Source organism: Scomber scombrus, chromosome 6 (assembly GCF_963691925.1).
Source record: "Scomber scombrus chromosome 6, fScoSco1.1, whole genome shotgun sequence".
Classification (NCBI taxonomy): Eukaryota; Metazoa; Chordata; class Actinopteri; order Scombriformes; family Scombridae; genus Scomber; species Scomber scombrus.
Genome location: NC_084975.1, coordinates 15,336,648 through 15,357,264, shown reverse-complemented (window position 1 = coordinate 15,357,264; position 20,617 = coordinate 15,336,648). Strand labels below are relative to the sequence as shown.

General features: G+C 38.9%; 3 protein-coding genes across 3 annotated transcripts; 1 reads left to right on the top strand and 2 right to left on the bottom strand.

The window, feature by feature from the left end:
• Nucleotides 1–132: 132 nt before the first annotated feature.
• On the bottom strand, nucleotides 133–6,364 carry sephs1 (selenophosphate synthetase 1). Its single transcript, XM_062420516.1, has 10 exons — nucleotides 6,255–6,364; nucleotides 4,689–4,811; nucleotides 4,477–4,573; nucleotides 3,210–3,313; nucleotides 2,929–3,036; nucleotides 2,635–2,789; nucleotides 2,428–2,518; nucleotides 2,198–2,297; nucleotides 1,695–1,907; nucleotides 133–1,489 (listed from the first exon to the last, which is right to left on the bottom strand). The coding sequence occupies exons 2-10, from the start codon at nucleotides 4,782–4,784 to the stop codon at nucleotides 1,275–1,277; spliced, it is 1,179 nt and encodes a 392-aa protein (XP_062276500.1). The 5' UTR covers nucleotides 4,785–4,811; nucleotides 6,255–6,364; the 3' UTR covers nucleotides 133–1,274.
• A 2,048-nt stretch (nucleotides 6,365–8,412) lies between these two features.
• On the bottom strand, nucleotides 8,413–12,363 carry bend7 (BEN domain containing 7). The gene is made up of 10 exons (XM_062421487.1): nucleotides 12,300–12,363; nucleotides 12,026–12,112; nucleotides 11,335–11,412; nucleotides 10,895–11,248; nucleotides 10,500–10,616; nucleotides 10,057–10,409; nucleotides 9,321–9,428; nucleotides 9,047–9,164; nucleotides 8,817–8,930; nucleotides 8,413–8,498 (listed from the first exon to the last, which is right to left on the bottom strand). The coding sequence occupies exons 2-10, from the start codon at nucleotides 12,087–12,089 to the stop codon at nucleotides 8,413–8,415; spliced, it is 1,392 nt and encodes a 463-aa protein (XP_062277471.1). The 5' UTR covers nucleotides 12,090–12,112; nucleotides 12,300–12,363.
• A 903-nt stretch (nucleotides 12,364–13,266) lies between these two features.
• prpf18 (PRP18 pre-mRNA processing factor 18 homolog (yeast)) lies at nucleotides 13,267–20,186 on the top strand. The gene is made up of 10 exons (XM_062421255.1): nucleotides 13,267–13,424; nucleotides 14,090–14,167; nucleotides 16,219–16,320; nucleotides 16,402–16,515; nucleotides 16,782–16,928; nucleotides 17,169–17,237; nucleotides 17,526–17,666; nucleotides 17,759–17,830; nucleotides 17,937–18,092; nucleotides 19,210–20,186. Exons 1-10 carry the CDS (start codon nucleotides 13,359–13,361, stop codon nucleotides 19,288–19,290), a joined length of 1,026 nt encoding a protein of 341 aa, XP_062277239.1. The 5' UTR covers nucleotides 13,267–13,358; the 3' UTR covers nucleotides 19,291–20,186.
• Nucleotides 20,187–20,617: the final 431 nt, after the last annotated feature.

Genomic DNA, 20,617 nt, shown 5'->3' with positions numbered 1-20,617 from the left:
TCTTTGGGCAATATATTAATAGTAGACATACAAATCAATAGAAATTCATCATTCTGGTAACCTTGCTGAAAACTGTTATTGTAAAATTTTATTAACCCTATGAATACACAAAAAATGGACACACAAAACCAATCTATTTTAAGATCATTTTATTTTAAGAGGTGGTGTGGAGGTTATATCTTGTTCCTAATTTCCATATGAATATTTACAGAGGCCGTCGAGATACATCCTAGCTATTAGGACAAACAAAAAAAGATCTGGACTTAAATCAGCTGGAAGCTTCATTACAGTAAGTCAGATTGCTCTCAGAAACTTCTGTCAACACTGAGTTAGCAAAACTAAATGCACCAGATCTTAAACAAAGGCAACAGGAAACAAACTCACTGAGTACTTCTTGGCAAACAACCCAGACTGCTTTTTTTTTTTTCATATAAGTCATATAATTCAATTTCTATACATCATAATACCCTAAATATGATCATCTATTGGGAACTCAGATGGCAAAAGGTTCCTGAGGCGAATGCAGATTTCTACTCATGATTCATCTATGACTTCAGATCAATGTGCATCTATTGTTTCAGTCAAAAAACAATCAATCTGCACTTTTATGATGTAAGCAGATAATGTCACATTAGATTTAGCTCATTCAGATGAGTGCAGCTCCTCAATAGCGGGCAAGAACAAACCATCTTCTATTTGAATATTTATTAGTTTAGGTGGGGACAATACAAAAAGTCAAAGTAATAAAAAAACAAACCATTCTGGTCACACTGAGGTTTCTTTCAAGGCATCAGTTACAGCAATGAACTAAAACTAGGCTTTATAACTGTACAAAGTGAACAAACAAAAACAACCATCACACAGCACGCTTGCTGGATGAGAGCAATTTTAAGAGCCAAAGAGGCAACAGACCACAGACTTCCTAAGATTCAAAATGAATCAACAGTATCAGATCATTGTCTTCATTGGCCTCTTACCAGAAGTGAATACATTTAACATAACAAAATACAACAGACACGAAAGGCAAATGGATTTGAATTATGCACTGTTTCTTACCAATTTTTATCATGGGCATATTGTAGGTTGAGTCCACTGGGTGATGACATGCCGCCTTGGCCCCTGTGTGGGGCTGTTCACCTAGATACACGCCAACCCAGTCTTTTCTGTGTACATACTATTCTGTGTATACACTCTAGGATGGTTTTGTAGTTTATGTGTCTAAAATCACTCAGCAGAGCTATTGTGGTTCCGGTCTATGATGCAGGTAAAGAGGATTAAGAAGTTGCACCAGGAGTTGGGTTGACATTCTGGGTGGCAGCTTGTGGTGCCACTTCTATGATCCGTGGTTTGTCTATGATGCGAGCAGTGCGGTTTCCCTTCTCTACAATCCCAATGATCCATGCTTGGTGGCCCTCACCATATTTTGGGGATTTGATCTCTGCACAGAAGCGGGCAGCCTGCTCCCGAGGCAGACAGATAAGCAAGCCACCTGTAAATAAAAAAGGAGATGTGGTAAGGCACAATGACCATTAATTATTTATTATGTGTGATGATGTTGGGGAGTGCTCAGCCTTACAAGCATGCTGTTCTCTAAAAAAATATTCTATGTGCTGTAAATTAATATAGCTTAAAATAAATAATGGTACGGGAGGTTACTTAGACGAAAATAGACCCATGCATACACACACACATACCTGATGTTTCAGGGCAGGTGCCGTGCATGAGTCCAAACATGTTCCCACAGGCCTTTGACACCGCAGCCATCTTGGCGAGCACTGGGAGGTTGTGGATGACAAATGACACTTCACTTCGCTGTTGTCGTGCCAAAGTCTGAGCATGGCCAAGGATGCCAAACCCTGTGATATCGGTGGCTGCGTGAGCATTGAAGGTGTGCATGAGACCAGCGGCTATAAGGGAAGACAGAGAGGGAGACTTAGGTTATGTTTGAAAACATGGCACATTATCTTTGAATGTTTTTAAGTTAGCCCAGGTTTTCTTTGGCATTGAGCCTCACAATGTTAATTAGCAACAGAGAGTGCAATAGAGCTCAATTACAGTAGCTGCAGCAGTATTCAATGTATTCAAGCATGCTTATTCCACTGAAAATAAAGATGATAACCAGGTAAGTACAAAAACATTGTGCTTGACAGTTATGAATGAACTATCAGTTAATTGGACACATTCATAGTACTTTTACCTGTCCTGTTGAGGCGAGCCATGTTCATCATTGCTTCATGATAAGCAAGTTCTACATCTTCTTGGGTTACCACCAACTTGATCTTGTTCCACTTTTCAGGCTGAGAGATGAAAGAGAATATAAAGAAGCAGTGACATCACTGGTTATCCTAAACAACAAGAGGTGTTCTTGTTATGCATGATGTGAACATTTTTTGACAAAATGAATAGTGAGTAAAGAAGCAAACTTACAATATCTAACCACTGATGTACTGCAACAGCCACTTGTGTCCCTAATGGCTTGGTCAACACCAACACATCTCCTGGCACTGCATTGTCTGGCCTGAGAAATATCAAACACATCATAGTTTGTTTTTTTTGTTACAACAAAATTATATGCTTACCGAAGCAGCTGTGAACAACACAGCTAAGGAATATGTTTTAGAAATTCATCCCTACATGATGAATTCGTTCGGCTGGCAGACTGTTGTTGCAACTCCCCCCATCACCACCCAGGGGTTGAGTACCGTCTGTCCTCCTGTTACAGATGTGCCTGCCTCTTCTGATGCATCTTTGAAACCCTGAATGATCAGCGGCATAACTTTGTCTCTCTCCTGTAAAGACCCAGGGAAATCAGAAATAGAGAGCACAACAGGATATCATTCATGACAACAACAGAAACCTTATTATGTGTGGTATTATGTTTGTTATACCATTAACGCAAGACATAAAAGTGAAAATATCAACTCTTACCTTCTCTGACATTTTGTTGCTCACTCCCAGAAGCATCAACATGTTGTCACACTCTGTCACTCCCATGGCATACAGGTCACTTAGAACATTGGCACAAGCAATTCTCCCCTATGAAACAGAAATGCTAAAAAATTAATTTAAGAGCTGGCATGTAACATAGGCCATCAGACCTAAAAATGCCTACAAAGACATATAACAGCAACATCATTTAATCTGTCACATTTATTTGTAATTAATAGGACCACATTGTGGTAAACAATTATAAAAGAAAAGATTCATACCATCATGTAGGGGTCATCCACTATAGGATAGATATAATCTGTTGTCTGGACAAGTGAAAGGCCTCCATGTCTGAGAGGGATCACACAGGTGTCCATGCCTATGCCTTCAAAAATCATTTTGTAGACATTTAGGTTCCATTGGTGCATGTGTGACATGGTACTGAACAAACAAAACCTTAGCAAAAGAGCAGTCAGAAAGCTTCAGGTTGTACAGAATTTGTATATCAGGCTGTAACTAGATACATGAAAAGAAATTAACCTTGTTTCAGTGTGTCTACACTAGGGATGTCCCGATCCGATATTTGGATCGGATCGGCCGCCGATATTAGCAAAAAAATGCATATCAATATCGGATCGGCCTGCACGGGAAAATCCCGATCCGGACTCCCGATCCAGTTTGTTTTCAAAACTAAGTAGTATAACTGAGTATAACTGAGTATAACAACAAAATAAGTAAATATCTTTAATCTTTAATACATGCTTGGATCGGCCGGTATCGGTATCGGCCGATGCTAAAAGCTACAATATCGGTATCGGATCGGAAGTGCAAAAAGCTGGATCGGGACATCCCTAGTCTACACTGGTAGGCTGTTCATTTCAGAATAGAGGTTAAGGTTTTACTTAAATACTTAAAGAATAGTTTTGTATCCTGGTATTCTTCTTAGTGCCATTCATGCAAGACTCCACCATGAAATAGAGTCATCATTGTTAGGTAATTTGGGGTTTATGTATAATACAGACTTTCATATGAGCAACTATTTTTTCAATGCCTGCTAAAAACTGGTTTCAACCATTGCAGAGAATAAACTTCTCTATCATAACCGCTGACTGTATATACATATGGACAGCTCCCCAAAATATCTCTACCACCCACTGGTTGCTGGCTGCAGTGTGGGTCACAAATCCCGCCCCTTTGCCATGGGCTAGCCAAAATAAAAAGTAAAAAATAAAAGCACACGTCAAAAATTTTCCCCCAAAGATGATTTCTGTCATTTTAGGTAGTTCTTATCACACTGATGTTTGTCCAAATGCTAACTTTTCCTGATGAGTTTGTTTTTAGTAAGTTTTTTGACAACATTAAAAGGGGGTGTGACGTCACAATCGACAGCTGTGACAACTGCTCACAAACCTCCATCAGGCAGCAGGACGGCTTTTTTTCCTATTATGGTTATAGAAGTTACTGTTGTTTGATGAAGCTCTGTTACTCTTAAGCACTTTGCAACTTGTTGTATCTGTAAATATGGTACTATTTAAAGGTTATAATTACCTAATCGAGGCATAACTGCTCCCAGGAACTGTTCATCTTCTTGATAGTGGTTCTCTTGTAGGGTTTCTAGTAACTTCTGTAAAACTTCTTGGGGCACCTGTGCCCGAAGAAGACAATTTTCACACATTTTATCAGCTCTGATGCTTAATAGTTTGTATAGTTTTACAAAGACAATGATGAATTCAAGGCAAATTTTAGTAAAGAGAGCCAACCTTGCAGCCCGTGCCCTTGAGCTCAGCAAAGCGTGTGAGCCTGAAGTTCTTGTCCAGCTCATAGCTCTCGGGGTTAAAGGACTCCCTCACAGACATGTCTGAAAAAAGTCTGGGTCCTCACCACTAGAAGCACAACAAAGACCAGAGGAATCATCGAGATTAGAAACACTGTCCAAACGTGACAAGGACCTAAAAGAAAATCTTATATCTTTCTCAGAGTTGAGTCAACACTTAATGATGGGGCTGCAATGAATTTATATTTTCTCGATTAATAATTTAATCTATAAAATGTCAGAAAATGGTAAAAAAAAAAAAAAAAAAAAAAAAATCACATTTGAGAAGCTTGAAGCAGACAATGTTTTGAAAACATAATATTAGGTACACTGTATTTACAGCCACAAACAAGATGAGAGTTTAATATACACTCTAACAGTCTGTATGAGTATACTGGTTGTAAGGTAAGATCGAAACTCTCCAGGACACCGATATTGTATGAATTTAGAATACAATTCATAGATATCTTCATTTGTACGCTCAAGATTTAATTAATTCTGTCACTTTAATAAGACAAAGTGTTGGTAGGAGTACACAAATGAATGATGCTTGTTACAAACATTGCAAAGCACCACATCCAAGAGAGCAATAACATCTCTCTCTGACGCACAAACCCACCACTGGCAACATGAAACTTCTCAATGAGCTGCTGCAAGCTTTAGTTTTACGTTAGTATCAAATGAATGGCGCGCTTTAACGTGGAAATGTGACACATTTGGCCAACTGACAGATATGTCAGCTTAGACAATGGTTACTTATGACCCGATTTGTTGTAGTTTTTTTTAAATGTTAGCGTAATTGTAAGTCACTGAGGGGGTCCTAGGTTACTACCCCGTGGGAGTGTTCAAGAGACAAACTGCTGCCAAGTTCATTCAACCCTTAGGCACCGGCTAACAATATTATAAGGACCAGGGATTAGACTTCTATCTATTCAGTGTTATGTACACTACACAGTAACTGCTACAGCCTCTACTTTAACACAAACACTCTGCTAAACACATCTTTCATGTTGGTTGTTTGTTTTGCTGTAGATGCAGTTTTCGTTTCCGTGCTAGCCCTTGTTAGCCGGTGCTGATCCATGCGTGAGGTGATGAGCATCAGCAGCTCTGGGCAACAAAGAGCCGAGAGCCCGAGTATGCAAGCTGTAACCTTAACACATCTAAAAACACACGCACTGTGCACTCCGGGGTCTGAATATGAGCTAATGCACAGTTTGTGACACATCGCAGTGGCTCCTTGCACACATCTAAGTTAAAAAAGTTGCCGTAGAGCGCCGAACAAAAATGTCGGCGGCGGAAAAAATTAACCCTTTGCTGTCCATCGCCATGCGATGTGTGCAACATCAGAGTCGGTTTCAATAAAACAACGTTCAACATGCAACTTGTGCAAAGTTTGTAATGCTGTGGTACATCAGACGTGTTTACAATTGCCCTATATATAATTTTAGGACCAAAGCGGAGTTATATTCTTGCAACATTTCCCCTTTAATTGCTCTGACCAGTTTATCCTTACCAGCTTCACGTTAGCGGTGGATCCCGACACAAGAGCGGGGCCGCCACCAGCATGCACTGGGCCTACAACCGGGCGTCCTCCGAGAAGGCCTGAACGAAAGTCACACATTTTTGATTTCTACAGTTGTAACGGGAGGGCAGACATCCAAATTATCGTGGAGAACTTAATCCTTTAGAATAAAAATATGTGTCCGATAGTGATTCCTCTGAATAAAAATAATATATAGTTAATAATGCAAAGAGGAAACTCACGCGATGTCACAGGGTCCTGTGCCTGCACAGTGGCGGCTTTAACATCCCCTTTAACGAGCTGTGAAGTATGGCAACAAAATCCCTACAATGGAGTGTACCTTTAATTTGCTGTTTTCCCTCCAATTACAGCTACAGCAACATGACATTACTTGGATGCAAATGTAGATACCTAGGTTTATTAACTGCTTGTGACAGTTTATCTCATGATATAATCGTGTTAATATTGCCATACATTTTTTAAATTAAAAGTGTTTTAATAGTATTCAGTCTAATATTATTTATCAAGGATGTTTCAGGAAGAAATATAGCGTGGTGTCCACTCTATGTGCCTTATGCCTGCTCTTACCTTAACTGTAAAAACAACACAAAACGAAATTGTCAAGAAACTACATTTAATGATGTTAACATCTGTTTTCATTAAAGATATACAGTGGGCAGAAAGTTTTGCTTTACTTCCATCACAACATGAACAATAGCACTGATATGCATTGCCTAAAGAGCCTAGTCATGAAAAGAAACACTTATTGACAGAATACTGGATATTTTGATATTTTCAGCCAGATGCCTATCAACCTATTTTTGATTGGAAAAATGTGATAGAATATATCAAATATACTTACTTTAGGATGAAGCCTAATGTCTGGAAATAAGGTGGATGCTACACTGCACAATAAACCCACTGAAGAGAGCTACTGGTCAATCAAATGGCACAATCCACAATGTACACTTTCCCTTAAAATATAATTTGTGCAAAATATGTGGATGTTATACCTTTAAAGAACAGATAGTCTCATTTCAAATCTGTGAAGTTGATAGTAATAGACACATGAGAACTACGTGAGTTTGCTTTTAAAGCTGTAGACTATAATGTAAACAGTAATTCACTTCTGAATATGAAAGTGACCTGAATTTTCCTAACCAGTTCAGAATTCAGTGTCTATTACAGTAAGTCCACATCCCTGTTGCTTCCACATCAGTTCATCAAAAGGTTGTTTGAAAGTGTAATATGTTTGTTTGTTCATGTCCTTCACACTCATTTGGTTTTGTTTTCCCCCTTTACATCCAAAACAGATCAGTTAACAGCTGCAAAGGAAATATCTAAAGTGGAGGAATGCATCAAGTAAGAGACGTAAAATATGTTGGAAGGCTATGGTGGCAGCCCTCGAATCAGCCACTCATGTTCACTACTGCCCCTTCCACATTTACTGGCTTGTTATAGGTGCAGCCTATAAGAGAAAATAGAAGGTATTAAATTTTGAAATATCATCATCAAAAGAGCCTCTAATCATTTGTGTGCATGCATAAGGACAACATGTTTTCACATGTATGTCATATGGGTCTTATTGCTTTCCTCAAGGAAAATGAGACAGCAGAAAGAGAAATCCTTTTGTGCTAGCAAGGGTGAAATAAAGAGGTGAAAGAGGGGCGATGGTGCATGGTGTGAAGATAATTAGCTGACATTTTGGGAAGTTGCATGAGAATGTCAAATGTCACTGCGACAGCGTGACAAAGGCATACGAGCCAATGAGCAAGCCAGCAACAGCAGTTTGTGTGTGTGTGTTGTGACAATGAAGTGGAGCGAGGTAAATGCATTGTGGGCTCAGAGGGGGGCTGATGGAAAGATATAGTAAGATGGAGTTCTGATGTGTGTGTGCGTCTGTGTTTTTGGTCTGTCATTGGCTATACTTTTGGGGACAAATTTCAGACTTGGGACCAGTTAATTGGGGATGGGTTGTCCATCTGGCGAAACAAAAACCATGCCCTAATTGGAAAAAAGCAGATTTTTGGGTCAGTGGTTAAGGATGAGGTTAGGCAAGTAATGGCGATGGTAAGTCTCCAGGAAATTAATGTAAGTCTATGTAATGTCCCCAAAAGTGACCATTGTCTGACATGCATGTGTGTGTTTGTTAGCTGCCCATATGTGTGAACATTTTTAATGTGTGGTTCATACTTGTTGATGGTCCATTTAAGACTTCTTCTGCTTCTGCAGCATCTGGGGAGTCAAAAGAAAAACAAGGTTTGCGTGACGTATTCACAGAAAGCCTCTTCTTAGGCATATAATTGTAAACATAATAGTAATAACAACAACAACAACAACAATATTAATAAGAAGAAGACGAAGAAGAAGAAAAGAAGAGGGAGAAGAAGAACAATTATTGTAACAATAAAAATGGCATTGCACCCCCTTTAAAATACATATGTATATTCATAAATGAGTATACAGTAAACAGTATACAGTACAGGATCAATTACTTCAATGAAAAAAAAGAGCAAAAATAATACAGAAGCAGACTCTATAATAATACACTACCTCTTTTCAGCCTCCTCCTGGCAAGTTTGATTTGATCTTGAAGGATCTGAACCCAGTCTCGTGGCCCAGGCAACTTCTCTATTCTGTGCTCAGTGCAGTATTTCTCTGTAAATACTGCACACAGATAACACAAATATATTAATATTTCCTCAGATGTTGCAGTGTCACATTCATCATTAGTGTACCCTGCCAAGAAACTGATTAAACCTTTTGAATATTTTCTAACCTACCTTTAATGGCACCCACGATGTTCTGGTCTAGACCTTTGCGGTTGTCATTGAGTCCTCTCTTCCTTTTACCATTTGGCAAAGAGTTAGCCAGGATAGCGTCATTAAAGAAGGCACACACCTGAGACACAGCACAGTTCACCATTACTGAATCTTCAGTGAACTCAGCTTTTTAATAAGCTTAATGAGAAGATGTTTGTGTTTGTAAATTGTAATTGTAAAGTTAACCACAATCAAAAGGCCAATGAAGTGGCTCTTTAAGTTTGTAGATACACACCAGTTTGCGGAACAGCAGGCTGCCAGAACGTGTATAGTTGACCAGAATGGAGTCTAGCTGAGCCTTTGAAATAAATACATCATATTCCTCTGCAAGACGCACGTCAGACTGAAAGGGAATCAAAAGGCATGGAGTGTAACTTATAAATATTATTGGAAAATTATAAATTACAAAATAAGAAGACTGAGTCCCCTTTTGAAGGAAAACATGAGAACACACACAAATGTTCTACACAAGTCATTGTCATGACTTTTAGCTCTAACTCATGATGTCGAAGAATCTCCATAGCAACAAATCATGCCACAGGGCGATAGCTTATAATATCATAAATGGAGTCAAACATGCTAGAGAGAGAAGAGGCAGGAATATTTTCTATTAGAAACTCATCTTATTTCTTATTTATCTCAATATCTTCATAAAAACCTGGAAGAAAATGAACGCAGCATTGTTTACTTGGGTAATTTCAACATACATATATTTACACCTGTAATTTTTATGATTTTTTTATATGCATGCTAAATTGGGTTAAAACAGAAAAACAGTATCAGATGCACACATATGAAAAACGTGGAAGATTAGTATAATTAATTTGTATTAAAAAATAAATACTATATCTGTGGGGGAATGGAGTGCACACCTAAATCATTAATTAAAGCTAAAAATGTAGCATTTTACACAGAAAAGTCATGTGACCACATACACAAATGGTATATGTACAATACCACATGAAGATTACCTGTTCTACTATGGCCTGAGGTGTCCTACGTTGGCTCAAGAGAGAATTGTGTGTGTTGTTGACAGTTACTACATTTTTCTGGGGTGGCTGCCCTAAAACCTCATAGGAGATGGGATGACTGTTGGTTGTGTTAGAGTCTTTATCATCATCTTCCCTCTTTCCAGATTCTGCAGGTGTAACAGTGAGTGGTGATGCTTCCACAGTGGAAAGACCAGATCTTCTAGTACTACACACAGTCAGTGGTGCCACTTTATAGATTGGCCTCCTCTTGCGGGGCCTACGACGAGGAGCAGGGCCAGGACCGAGGCGAGGTTGGCATGGTGATGCGGCCTGTTCCTGCCTTTCCAAAGATGCTAGAAAAAGCCAGTAGCAAATGGTATTTTCACTCTCTCGTTCTGTCTTCCTCTCTCAAAGTCTGTGAGTATTTGTGTTCAGTTACTGACCTTTTTGAGTCTGCATCAGCCTCCTCATGGCACGCAGTTCCTGCAAAATAGCCTGCAAGGAGCCTTTACAGTTACACATACAGCAGGGTGTTTCTGGAGGAGCAGGAGGGTCTATGTCTGCTGGAAAGTCAGTAAAGTATTGGTTAGTTATTTTCAACTCAAACGTGCATGCATACAAAGGTGCAATTGGCTTTTGTGCCATGTCTCTGACAATGATGTGTGTACATGTGCGCATGAATGTTTGACTAGCACTATATTAGCAATGTGCCTAATACGTCCTTGTCTGTCATGTACAGCTGTGTCTGCTGTACACACAGATACCGCTGCATGAGGTTTGACCTTCTGCTTGTCTGGTGATCTCTAACAAAAACATTCAGTGAGTTTTGGTACCCTACCATTAGCCTCAAACATTTTGTTCAGATCCTTGGTATTGTTGAGGATCCGCAGGGCTTTGGAGCGGGTGCTGTACTGGCCACAGCCTGGACCGTTGGGGATTGGGGTGGATATGGATGAAGGTGAAGGCTCCAAAACCCCTGTTGAGTTCCAGCTGTTGATCTGGTGGTCCTCTGAAGCAAGAGATGAAGGTGGAGGCTGATGTACCCAAGTCAGATGCCTGTCCGGGGGCGTTATTGTTGAGCTGTCTTGCTCTGTTCCCACACGTTGATATACCCTGCTGCTCTTATCACTCAGAAGTCTCATCATTCCTGTGATTTGCTTCTTGATCTCCATGCCCTCATCCCCCAGCCAATCTACACAGAGAGATTGTTGGTATACTGTATTATTAGTTAGATCCTCCATAATGTATAATAGAAGTAATCCTTAAAATGACACATACCATCAGGCACAGAAGCATCCTTAGATTCTCTGTTTGCATCTTTGCAGCTGGAATTCATGGTATATGAAGAGTTAAAATCTGCAAGAAAAACAGTGAGAATTTGCAATGAAGCAATAGTGACAATGTTACAAAAATTAAGTTAAATTAAATTATACAATAACAACTATGTGACAAATAGTTGCAATATGATAGTAATGCAGCCTTGTGCGTTTTAATGATATAGCTTGTGCAGGCTGATGAGGTCTGTGATGTTAACTAAAGCATAACCCCCCCCCCCCCCCCCCCCCCCCCATCCCATGAAGAATCCACCTGTAGGTAGTATGAAGTAGTGTAGTGAAGAGAGGTGGCCTGGAGCTTATAGCTTCAGCAAAAAGTGAACAATATAAACTGCGTGTTATGTGATCAGAATACGCAACATATTCTCATATTCTGGACCATTCGCTTTATTAATTCTTAGGAATCTCCTCGCTGAGCTATGTTGAGATTGATCCTCAGGAATGTTTTACCATGTAAGACTTAAATCAGCAGAGTTAACTGTGAGGTAAAGGCGATGCAAAGACTATGGGCATTGTCGTGGCCATCGCTTTTGTTTACAGGGTCGTCCGTAATGGCACACAGAGCCAGACAAACAGGCAGACACAGACGCGCGTCTTGTAAGGTCTTACATTCATTCATTCATTCAGCAGCCTACCTTCATCCGTGACCAATTTAAAGCTCTGTGACTTCCTTCTCCTCTTCCTTTCCCCAAACTCCATCTTCAGGAGGTGTACAGTCTACAGTAAGTCGTGTAGTCGAAAATCGCTCTTCAGAAGACGAAATCAGTGACTGGATCCACTCAGCAGAATCAGTGTCCGTCTGCTTTATTAATCAGTTAAATTTCTCCCCAGGCTGCGCTACACATCCTGTCATCAGCACATTTTCACCGCGTTAAGCTTAAATGCATCTGATTAATTAGGTTGTATGATCTATTCCCGTTTCCATTATGATGCTCGATCTTCCCTTTCACCATGTAAATAAATTAATGAGTTTAATATTTGAAGAAAAAAAATCGTCACATATTCCTTTGCGCCACCTGATGGTATGTTCTCATCCATAAGGTCGACACAGACATTTGCCACTGTTGTGTCCAGACAATGGACTAGCATTTGAACAAGTGCAGATATGAGACCACTGTATCATTTGATCAGCTGGAAACGGAAAGTTTTTCTTGATTGTTAAATTAATATCTTATGATTTATGTCACCAGAGCGTTTATTGTTATCAGTGATTAGGGGAAAACGGACGAGACAACATGTCTTTGATGGCAGCCAGGGATTAACTTGAATCTCACTTTCTTGAAGCATGTAGTGTGGATATCTCACTGAAGCTGATGTGCAATAAAGGATGATTTCCCCTCCTTACAGTCATGATCTGGTTCCAGGCAAAGTGTGAGTCACTGGCAGAAAATAGGATGTATAGGACCTGGTATATTAGGTATAATTTTTTTCCATCATTTCCTTCATTATTCTCAACCCAAAGAACAAGTTATAATGATACATTTTCTCTCAAAGACCATTTGTGAATGGTAATCTAACAAATCTAAGACATGTTTGCAGGAGGGGCTGTGAATTGGAGGAGATGATGTAGGGGGTGTTTGATAAATTGCATGACAAGTGGAACATCAGATTTACGTATGGAATTGAGTTTGAAATTATTTGGAATTATGTTTTGAAATATGCAAAAAAATCTATCCAGTGACAAGACATGACAAGTTCATATCAACAGCGGAAAATACTTCAACAGCAGAGTTTACAAAACAAGTAAAATCTGCTGTTGTACTCAGGCAGTATTGTTTTATTTTATCCAAATATACATATAAAAAAAACAAAGTGAATCTCTTCGGACTCTTATACTGAAAGTATGTGGTCGGCTGTTTCAGGTTAACTTCCGGTATTGGCGACTAGCTCCCGTTAACGTTGTAACGAAAGGCTGAGCATGTGTATTTGTAGAGCCAAATAGTTAACGACCACTATTACTTTAATAGGATGGATATACTTAAAGCTGAGATCGCAAGGAAGCGGAAACTCCTCGAAGACAAGGAGCTTGTTGACGTGAGTTTCATTAAGTTGGTTGTGTTGTTTGCTAGTTAGCCCTGTTGCTAAAACGTTAGCTAACAGTTGGTTCAACACAAGTCAACTTTCCGTGTGTATTACATGTAAATACATTAGTTTATGGATGGGTATATCGACACATTTTTGAAAAAGCTAACCTAGCAGATTATCAATATCGCACTGTAATCGAGGCTAATGCTCTGCTCTACTCTAACTGCCTAAATGATCATTGGCTCTTCATAATAAGTTATCTGTGTCTGTCGTCGTCTGCAAAGACTGTGGAGTTCAAACCCACCCACAAACACCCTATGAAGCCTCACAATTACGCATTCTTATTCCAGTAAAACTCAAACTTAATAACTGTAAACTGCTTTATTGAAAATAATTGGGGTTTTTTTATTAATTGAAATTGTGAAATGCTTTCATTCAGTGTGTCCTCACTTTCAGCCCAACATAGGGCAAGAAAAATGCTTTTGATGTAGCATTGTGTAAGAAATGTATGTCTTCAATGCCATAGTAAAAGGAGAAAAGAAAAATATGACATCAGCGTCTGTGTTGTGAAAGTGATGCATGCCACTCTAGGCTTCACCATCAGTATGAATTATTCATTGGCTTGTAGAGTTTGGTAAGAAATGCGAAAAAGCTAATTAACTTTCTGTTTCCAGGACACCAAGAAATTCTTCAAGAGGTCTGATCTTGCCCGCAAGGAGCAAGAAGATTACTTCAGAAGATGTGGATATAAGGTTGTTTATCATTAATATCTCTCTCTCTCTCTCACACACACACACACGCCTAACTACGTCTCTTTCTTGATTTCATTTATCTTGTGTTTGCCATTCAGCTCTATCCTGTATGACCCTTCAGTACTGTAGTTAAACTTTTTTCTCCCCAGGAAATAGAAAAGCTCAGGTGTAAACTAGTGCTTGTATCTGTGTTTACTGTGCTGTTTCTCCCCAACCTGCCTCTGCTGCCTGCATCTGTAGGTTCAGAGAGAGCCTCCTGAGAGCCAGGTATGGGTTTGCACAGTGAAAGTAGCTGACAGGATGCATGATGAAAGGATAAAACACACTGTGTCCCAAAAGCTTCTACTTCCTTGGCATCCCTTTTCAAAGTTCACAGAAAAAGACTGGTGAAGAAATAAATAAAATGGTGGAGACATATTTATTTTCTAGTCTCTAACAGGCGACTCAGTCAATCTGAAAACACTTAGTAATTTGATATAAAGTCTTTAGAAATTAATTTTCAGCAGCTCTCCCCTGCTTACTGTGCATAATAAATTTAAGCTGTTCATGGATTATTGTGTTGTGTAAAAAACAATTTGGCGAACCAATACTATTTTTAATACTGCTTTTAACAATTAATTTATATGTGCTGTAACCACTATGACAGAGACTGTAAGCTGGACCAGTCGCATCTTACAAATTCCACAGTCAAAAAGAAAGTGAACAAGGACAGGAAGCCTCAAAGCCAAACAGGGACAGGGGCTCGGTGTGGATTTCAGCATGGGATACTTTACTGAAATAGAAGATAATTCTGTTATCGAGCTGCGCTTTTGTTTTGCATTTAATCTGTGACAGCAGCTTTGTTGTTTAGAACGACTATGAGTTTTTCCTGGTGTTGTGTCACTAGTTTGCATTGCCTTGTAACAGTGGCTCAATGGAAAACTGCATTTTTGTTTTACTTTGTGCAAGGCTTAAGATGTCAGACATTCTGGTCTTTGCACACATGCAGTGCACTGTGTTTATTTGAGAAAGGGTGATTGTTTGGAAGGCTTTTGGCATCAGTTTCTTATAGATTGTGCTGCTTAAGTCACAATCTAAGAGTGCCGAGATGCATGCGCCTATAAAAGCATGAGCTGGTAGCATACTTTGAATTTCTTTATTGCAGTATTTCATATTGTTAAAATAGTATGTTTGCCAGTGATTAGGTTTTGGTGGTGCAGCCAGCATGAAAATGAAAGCTTTGACATTAATTGTAATACTCAATACACTTGCTTTTATTGGTAAGTTTAAGTTATTAGGTGACTGCAGGTACGATACGCATGTTAATCTGTGCAGTCCAGTTTATTATAGTGATACACATCCCCTTTACTCCTGAGGTCACATCTCAAAAGGGTATTGGAGATGCTTTTCACACATCCCACCTCTATTAGTTTTATCAGCACCTGCCCAGAAAAAAACACTTTTCTAATATTATCGAATTCTGGCCTTTCATATTACCTCCACATCCCTCTATCAAAGCTGGAGTGCAGGATTTTGTCTCTCCCTTCTGGCAATAAGACAAATTACAAAAATACTGTTGACACATGCTTAGGTCATAGACTCCATCACTATTGTGCGGCTGTAAAACGGTGGAGAAATAGTTTTGAGCATCAGACGATCCCAGCAAATAGACTCTTTTCACTATTGGAATTTGTTCCATTAAGTCCAATAACATTTGGAAAGTCATGAGCCACACAATTAAATAATTAGATCTCCATTCAAGTTGGCAGAGTGCTAACCGGAAGTTAGTCGGCCTGGCCGGTGGAAGTCTATGCTGTGCATGCTCTTCCCATAGAGCATGAGCAGTATGCACTCATCCGGCCAGCGTGAGAATGTCAAACCCCACTCCAGAGTTAAAAAATCTGAATAATGTGAAATACAAATATATTTATCTGGTGTTGATCGGCTTAATCAGCATTGAGTGAACCTGTTTAATAACAGCTTGACTGTTACATATGTTCATTTATATGTAAAAGTCCTGTACTGCAAGTTTAACTTAAGTGTATTTCTGTTCCCTCCGTGTTCTCCTAAAGATTGATAAAAAGGAGGAGGATGAGCCATCCACCTCCGCTAATCCAGTGTTAGAACTGGAACTGACAGAGGAGAAGCTGCCAATGACACTGTCACGACAGGAGGTGAGTTAGTATATAATATGAAGACTTCCTTCTCTGTAATTTTCTTTACATACAACACATTAAATGTCTTTTTTTACGTAGGTAATTCGGCGTCTGAGAGAACGAGGGGAACCAGTCCGCCTGTTTGGAGAGTCTGACTATGATGCCTTCCAGAGACTCAGAAAGATTGAGATTCTGACCCCAGAAGTGAACAAGGTAGGACTGAGGGTGTCTTGGGAGACACTATTACAGTATGTTTATTCAGGAATAAATACACACTGCTGCCTCTGTGTGTCATTACCATTCACACTTTTCAATGAGCTGTCACCTTACAGAATCATGTGTTCAATAAACTCTGAGTTTTATTTTAACATCACAGTTTTTCACATTGTACTCAGTTGAGAAAAGGTGGAATTTATTTTTCATGGTGTTATTTTGCTGATTGATGCTTTTTTGACCTTTGCTACTGCTTCTGTGTGTAGGGTTTGAGGAATGACCTGAAGGCAGCCATGGATAAGATTGACCAGCAGTACCTGAATGAAATTGTCGGGGGAACAGAGCCAGGAGAAGTGGACACACAGCATGACTTAAAAGTGCACGAAGAAAACACCACAATAGAAGAACTGGAGGTACATGGTATACTGTACAACATCAGTGAAGAAGAATTGGTCCAGATTATGAAAAAGCTTTCTTTCAGTTTTTTATGACTATTGACTGATGTTCAACTCACTGGATATTATTTAAAGGTTCTAATAAATCACAGCTGCACACTGATCATGAATGTATCATTTATGTAAAATATCAATTTTCAGCCTTAGTAAGTTAAGTTCTTTACTCAGTTTTTCTCTCAATCATGATTTCTCCCACAGGCTCTTGGCAATACCCTAGGCAGAGGAGATGATCATGGAGACCAGGATGTTATTGACAAATTTTTGAGGGTAAGACAAGAAAACCATATTCTGCCTTTAATCTAGAGGGATCTATTGGATAAAAAGTTTTGTTGCTGCTATTCATGTTGTTTTTGTTTAAATTACTGATTTGTGTTGTTTTTAAGTCGATGAATGGTTGTTAAAGAGATAAAGATATGTTATTTTAAAGTTATCATGTTTTATGTAATGCATTTATTACAACCAGGCAAAAATAAATAATAAGTAGTTTTTGTCACCATTGCAACTCTTGGTAATATTTTTATATAGTTAATAACCATATTTTCTGTTTTATTCCAGTTTCTTCTTGGAGTTTGGGCCAAAGATCTGAACAGCCGAGAGGACCATGTGAAGCGCAGTGTTCAGGGCAAGCTGGCCAGTGCAACCCACTCACAGACTGAGTCTTACCTCAAACCTCTTTTCAGGAAGCTCAGAAAGAAGGTAACATTTGTTGAAAGGGAATGTGATTTTGATATTTTATTTTTTATTTTTTTCATCTTTAATCATTTTTATTTCAATATTATGTCTTTCAGAATTTGCCCGCTGACATCAAAGAATCTATCACAGACATCATTAAGTTCATGTTGGAGAGGGAATATGTTAAGGTTAGTCAAGATCTGAAAAAATGTGTTTTTTGACTATGTTAGTTCCTTTTATTATTACAATAAATCCTAAGCTACATGTTTTAACAACTTTGCACCATTTTTCCAGGCAAATGATGCATATCTGCAGATGGCTATTGGAAATGCTCCCTGGCCTATTGGTGTGACCATGGTAGGTATCCATGCCCGTACTGGGCGAGAAAAGATCTTCTCCAAACATGTGGCCCACGTTCTCAATGATGAGACGCAGAGAAAATACATTCAGGTGAGACCCTGAGATTTTTCCCTTGCAGATGTTGTTTAAATCTGATCAAATACAATCCAACAGTGAATGCAAGATAATTACACTGACAGTGTTGGCATTTATCCGTTACATCTTTGTCATACCCTCTAAATTCTCAGACATCATATATGACATTTTATGACATACTATATGTGACAAAACAATTAAAGAAATAAATCCTTCAGTTGTGTTTCTAAAATGTTTTTCATCCATGCCAAAAACAATTAAGCACCATTGGGTGACATGACATGCATGGTAATGACTACATTACTTTTCTCCCACCCGTGGAACACATTCTGTCTGAATTTGATGGATTATTAAATGGATTGCCATGAAATTTGGCACAGATATTCATGGTGTCCAGAGGATGTATCATTGTGACTTTGGTGACCCGCCCCCCCCATCAGCAGTTCAAAGTTTTCACACTTCCTCTGAAATATCTCAAGATCTGTTTGATGGATTAGCACAAAATTATGTACAGGGGTTCATTGTTCCCAAATGATGAATCCTGCGGATGTGATGATCCCCTGACCTTTCCCTTTGCGCTACTATGAGGTCAAGATTTATGGTTTTGAGTAAAATGTCACAACAGCTAAAGATCCTTTTTACGGCAGACATTTTGACTTGTCAAAGTAGGAAGACCACAGTTGTAAATAATAACGTTAACGATGGCTCTATTCCAGTAATGTCCTACTATGCCATGCCTGTTACTGAGCATGCACAAGAGCCTAGGAACTGGCTCACTGACAAGGAATGAAGCCATCAATGTTATTAATTCTTCCTGTTCTGACACGTCAAAATATCTGCTGTGAAAATGGTCTGTTGAATGGATTGTCACATAAACAGATTTCAGATGTACAGATACGCATATTCCCCTCAGGATGAATTGTAACAACTTTTGATCCCTTTACTTTTTCTCTAGCGCCATCATCAGGCAGAATTTATACCCAAGTACTTTATGATGACTAATGGCCTATCTATCAGGTTCAGCTGTACTTTGTGTTTAGTGCTAGTTTTACTAGCTGGCATGGCTGTAGACAATATATTTCATTGACGACTGTATTATATTTACTTGTTTTCTTTATTTTTTTCCCTACAGGGACTGAAGAGGCTGATGACAATCTGCCAGAAACACTTCACTACTGATCCATCAAAGTGTGTGGAGTACAATGCTCTCTAATTTGTAACTCCATCTTATCTCAAGACAAGGCTTACAGATCCATTGTATCATAATCCAAAATAGGAATTTTTGTATTAGTATGATGTGAATGAGATTGTAGCAGAAATTTCTCAAAATCTTAAGTAAGTACATTTTCATCTGACTGGGGATAACTGTGAGAGAAAATGCATAATTTAAACACAATTAAGGCGAGTGAGAGAGTAAAAATTCTCTCACCATATTATTTAATTGACATTAATTTCACTTAAAAGAATGATAACATCACAGATTAAGCTGGAGAACACTCATCAACCCTGAGACTCATCAGCCTGGCTTTGTGAACTACTGGGAAAATAGATGCACCGGTCAGACCTTTTTAATAGTTACAAGTCTTCAGTCCTTCTTGTGACAATGTGTATTAATGGATGCTCTGAGGAGTCAAGACTGTTTTTGCAGGAAGAACCCAAGTATCAAATTTGAGTTCCTGCTGTTTTTTCGAGGCTGTAAAAATATATTCCTTAAGTACTAGCATACATATGTTTTCAAAGATTTATTTTGACGTGGTGAGAGATCCAGTGGTGTAAGTTTTATTACACTTCAGATAAAAATCCTTAACCACTACACATGCAGTTTTACACATTTGCATGTTTAAGTTTTCACATTTTCAGCAGATAATGAAACCAGTCTGTGTCCCTGCACCATCTTACTGAGAAAATAAATTGTCCTTTTATTAAAACAGCTGTCAGGATTGGTTTTCTTTATCATCTTTTTCCTTTTTAAAGTAAATGATGTTCTGTAATTGTCAAGATATGCTCTCTTTTCCTCTGCAGCTGCTCTGCTGAATGGGAGTATTCTAGAATAGTTTTGTCTTTGTAAAATATGTCTGCAGGGAAACAGTGCCTAATAAAGGACTCTGCAAATTTACACATGTTTCAGCAAAAGTTTTTATGACCCACTGAATATATTTGATTGACAACTGAGGAATCGGTGTGCAATTATGTTTTCTACTGAAAGGCAATCCAAAGCAACATTAATGCAAAAACTAGTCTCCTGATTGCTAATGGAAACCTTCCACTAGTGTACTAAGATGGTAACATCCAGCGTCACACACTGACCTTATTACACTGAGTTACCATGGTGATTTGATCTGTTCCTTGTGGTCATAAGTGTGTTCTCGGGTGCCTGAACCCACGTCACCACCGTTTCAGTCTGTCAGCTCTGAACACGTCATTAGTCGAGTCGCAGCTGGAGACAGATTGACAGTTGGCACTTTAAATGCTGTGAACTCATTGGATTTTCCTCTGAAATTTCTCACTTTGAGCACTGGCATCAAACCCCCAGTAAAGAA

Bases quoted from the DNA above. Each gene is read 5' to 3' on its own strand.
- sephs1 (XM_062420516.1), bottom strand. From the start codon at position 4,784: ATGTCTGTGAGGGAGTCCTTTAACCCCGAGAGCTATGAGCTGGACAAG. The intron at 1,908-2,197 runs GTAAAAGTACTA...CTTCCCTTATAG, and splicing joins GGCTCGCCTCAACAGGACAG to CCGCTGGTCTCATGCACACC. The intron at 1,490-1,694 runs GTATGTGTGTGT...TTTTATTTACAG, and splicing joins CACCTGCCCTGAAACATCAG to GTGGCTTGCTTATCTGTCTG.
- bend7 (XM_062421487.1), bottom strand. From the start codon at position 12,089: ATGGAGTTTGGGGAAAGGAAGAGGAGAAGGAAGTCACAGAGCTTTAAA. The intron at 11,413-12,025 runs GTAGGCTGCTGA...TTTTTCTTGCAG, and splicing joins TAAATTGGTCACGGATGAAG to ATTTTAACTCTTCATATACC. The intron at 8,931-9,046 runs GTAGGTTAGAAA...ATCTGTGTGCAG, and splicing joins CATCGTGGGTGCCATTAAAG to TATTTACAGAGAAATACTGC.
- prpf18 (XM_062421255.1), top strand. From the start codon at position 13,359: ATGGATATACTTAAAGCTGAGATCGCAAGGAAGCGGAAACTCCTCGAA. The intron at 17,667-17,758 runs GTAACATTTGTT...TATGTCTTTCAG, and splicing joins TCAGGAAGCTCAGAAAGAAG to AATTTGCCCGCTGACATCAA. The intron at 17,831-17,936 runs GTTAGTCAAGAT...CCATTTTTCCAG, and splicing joins TGGAGAGGGAATATGTTAAG to GCAAATGATGCATATCTGCA.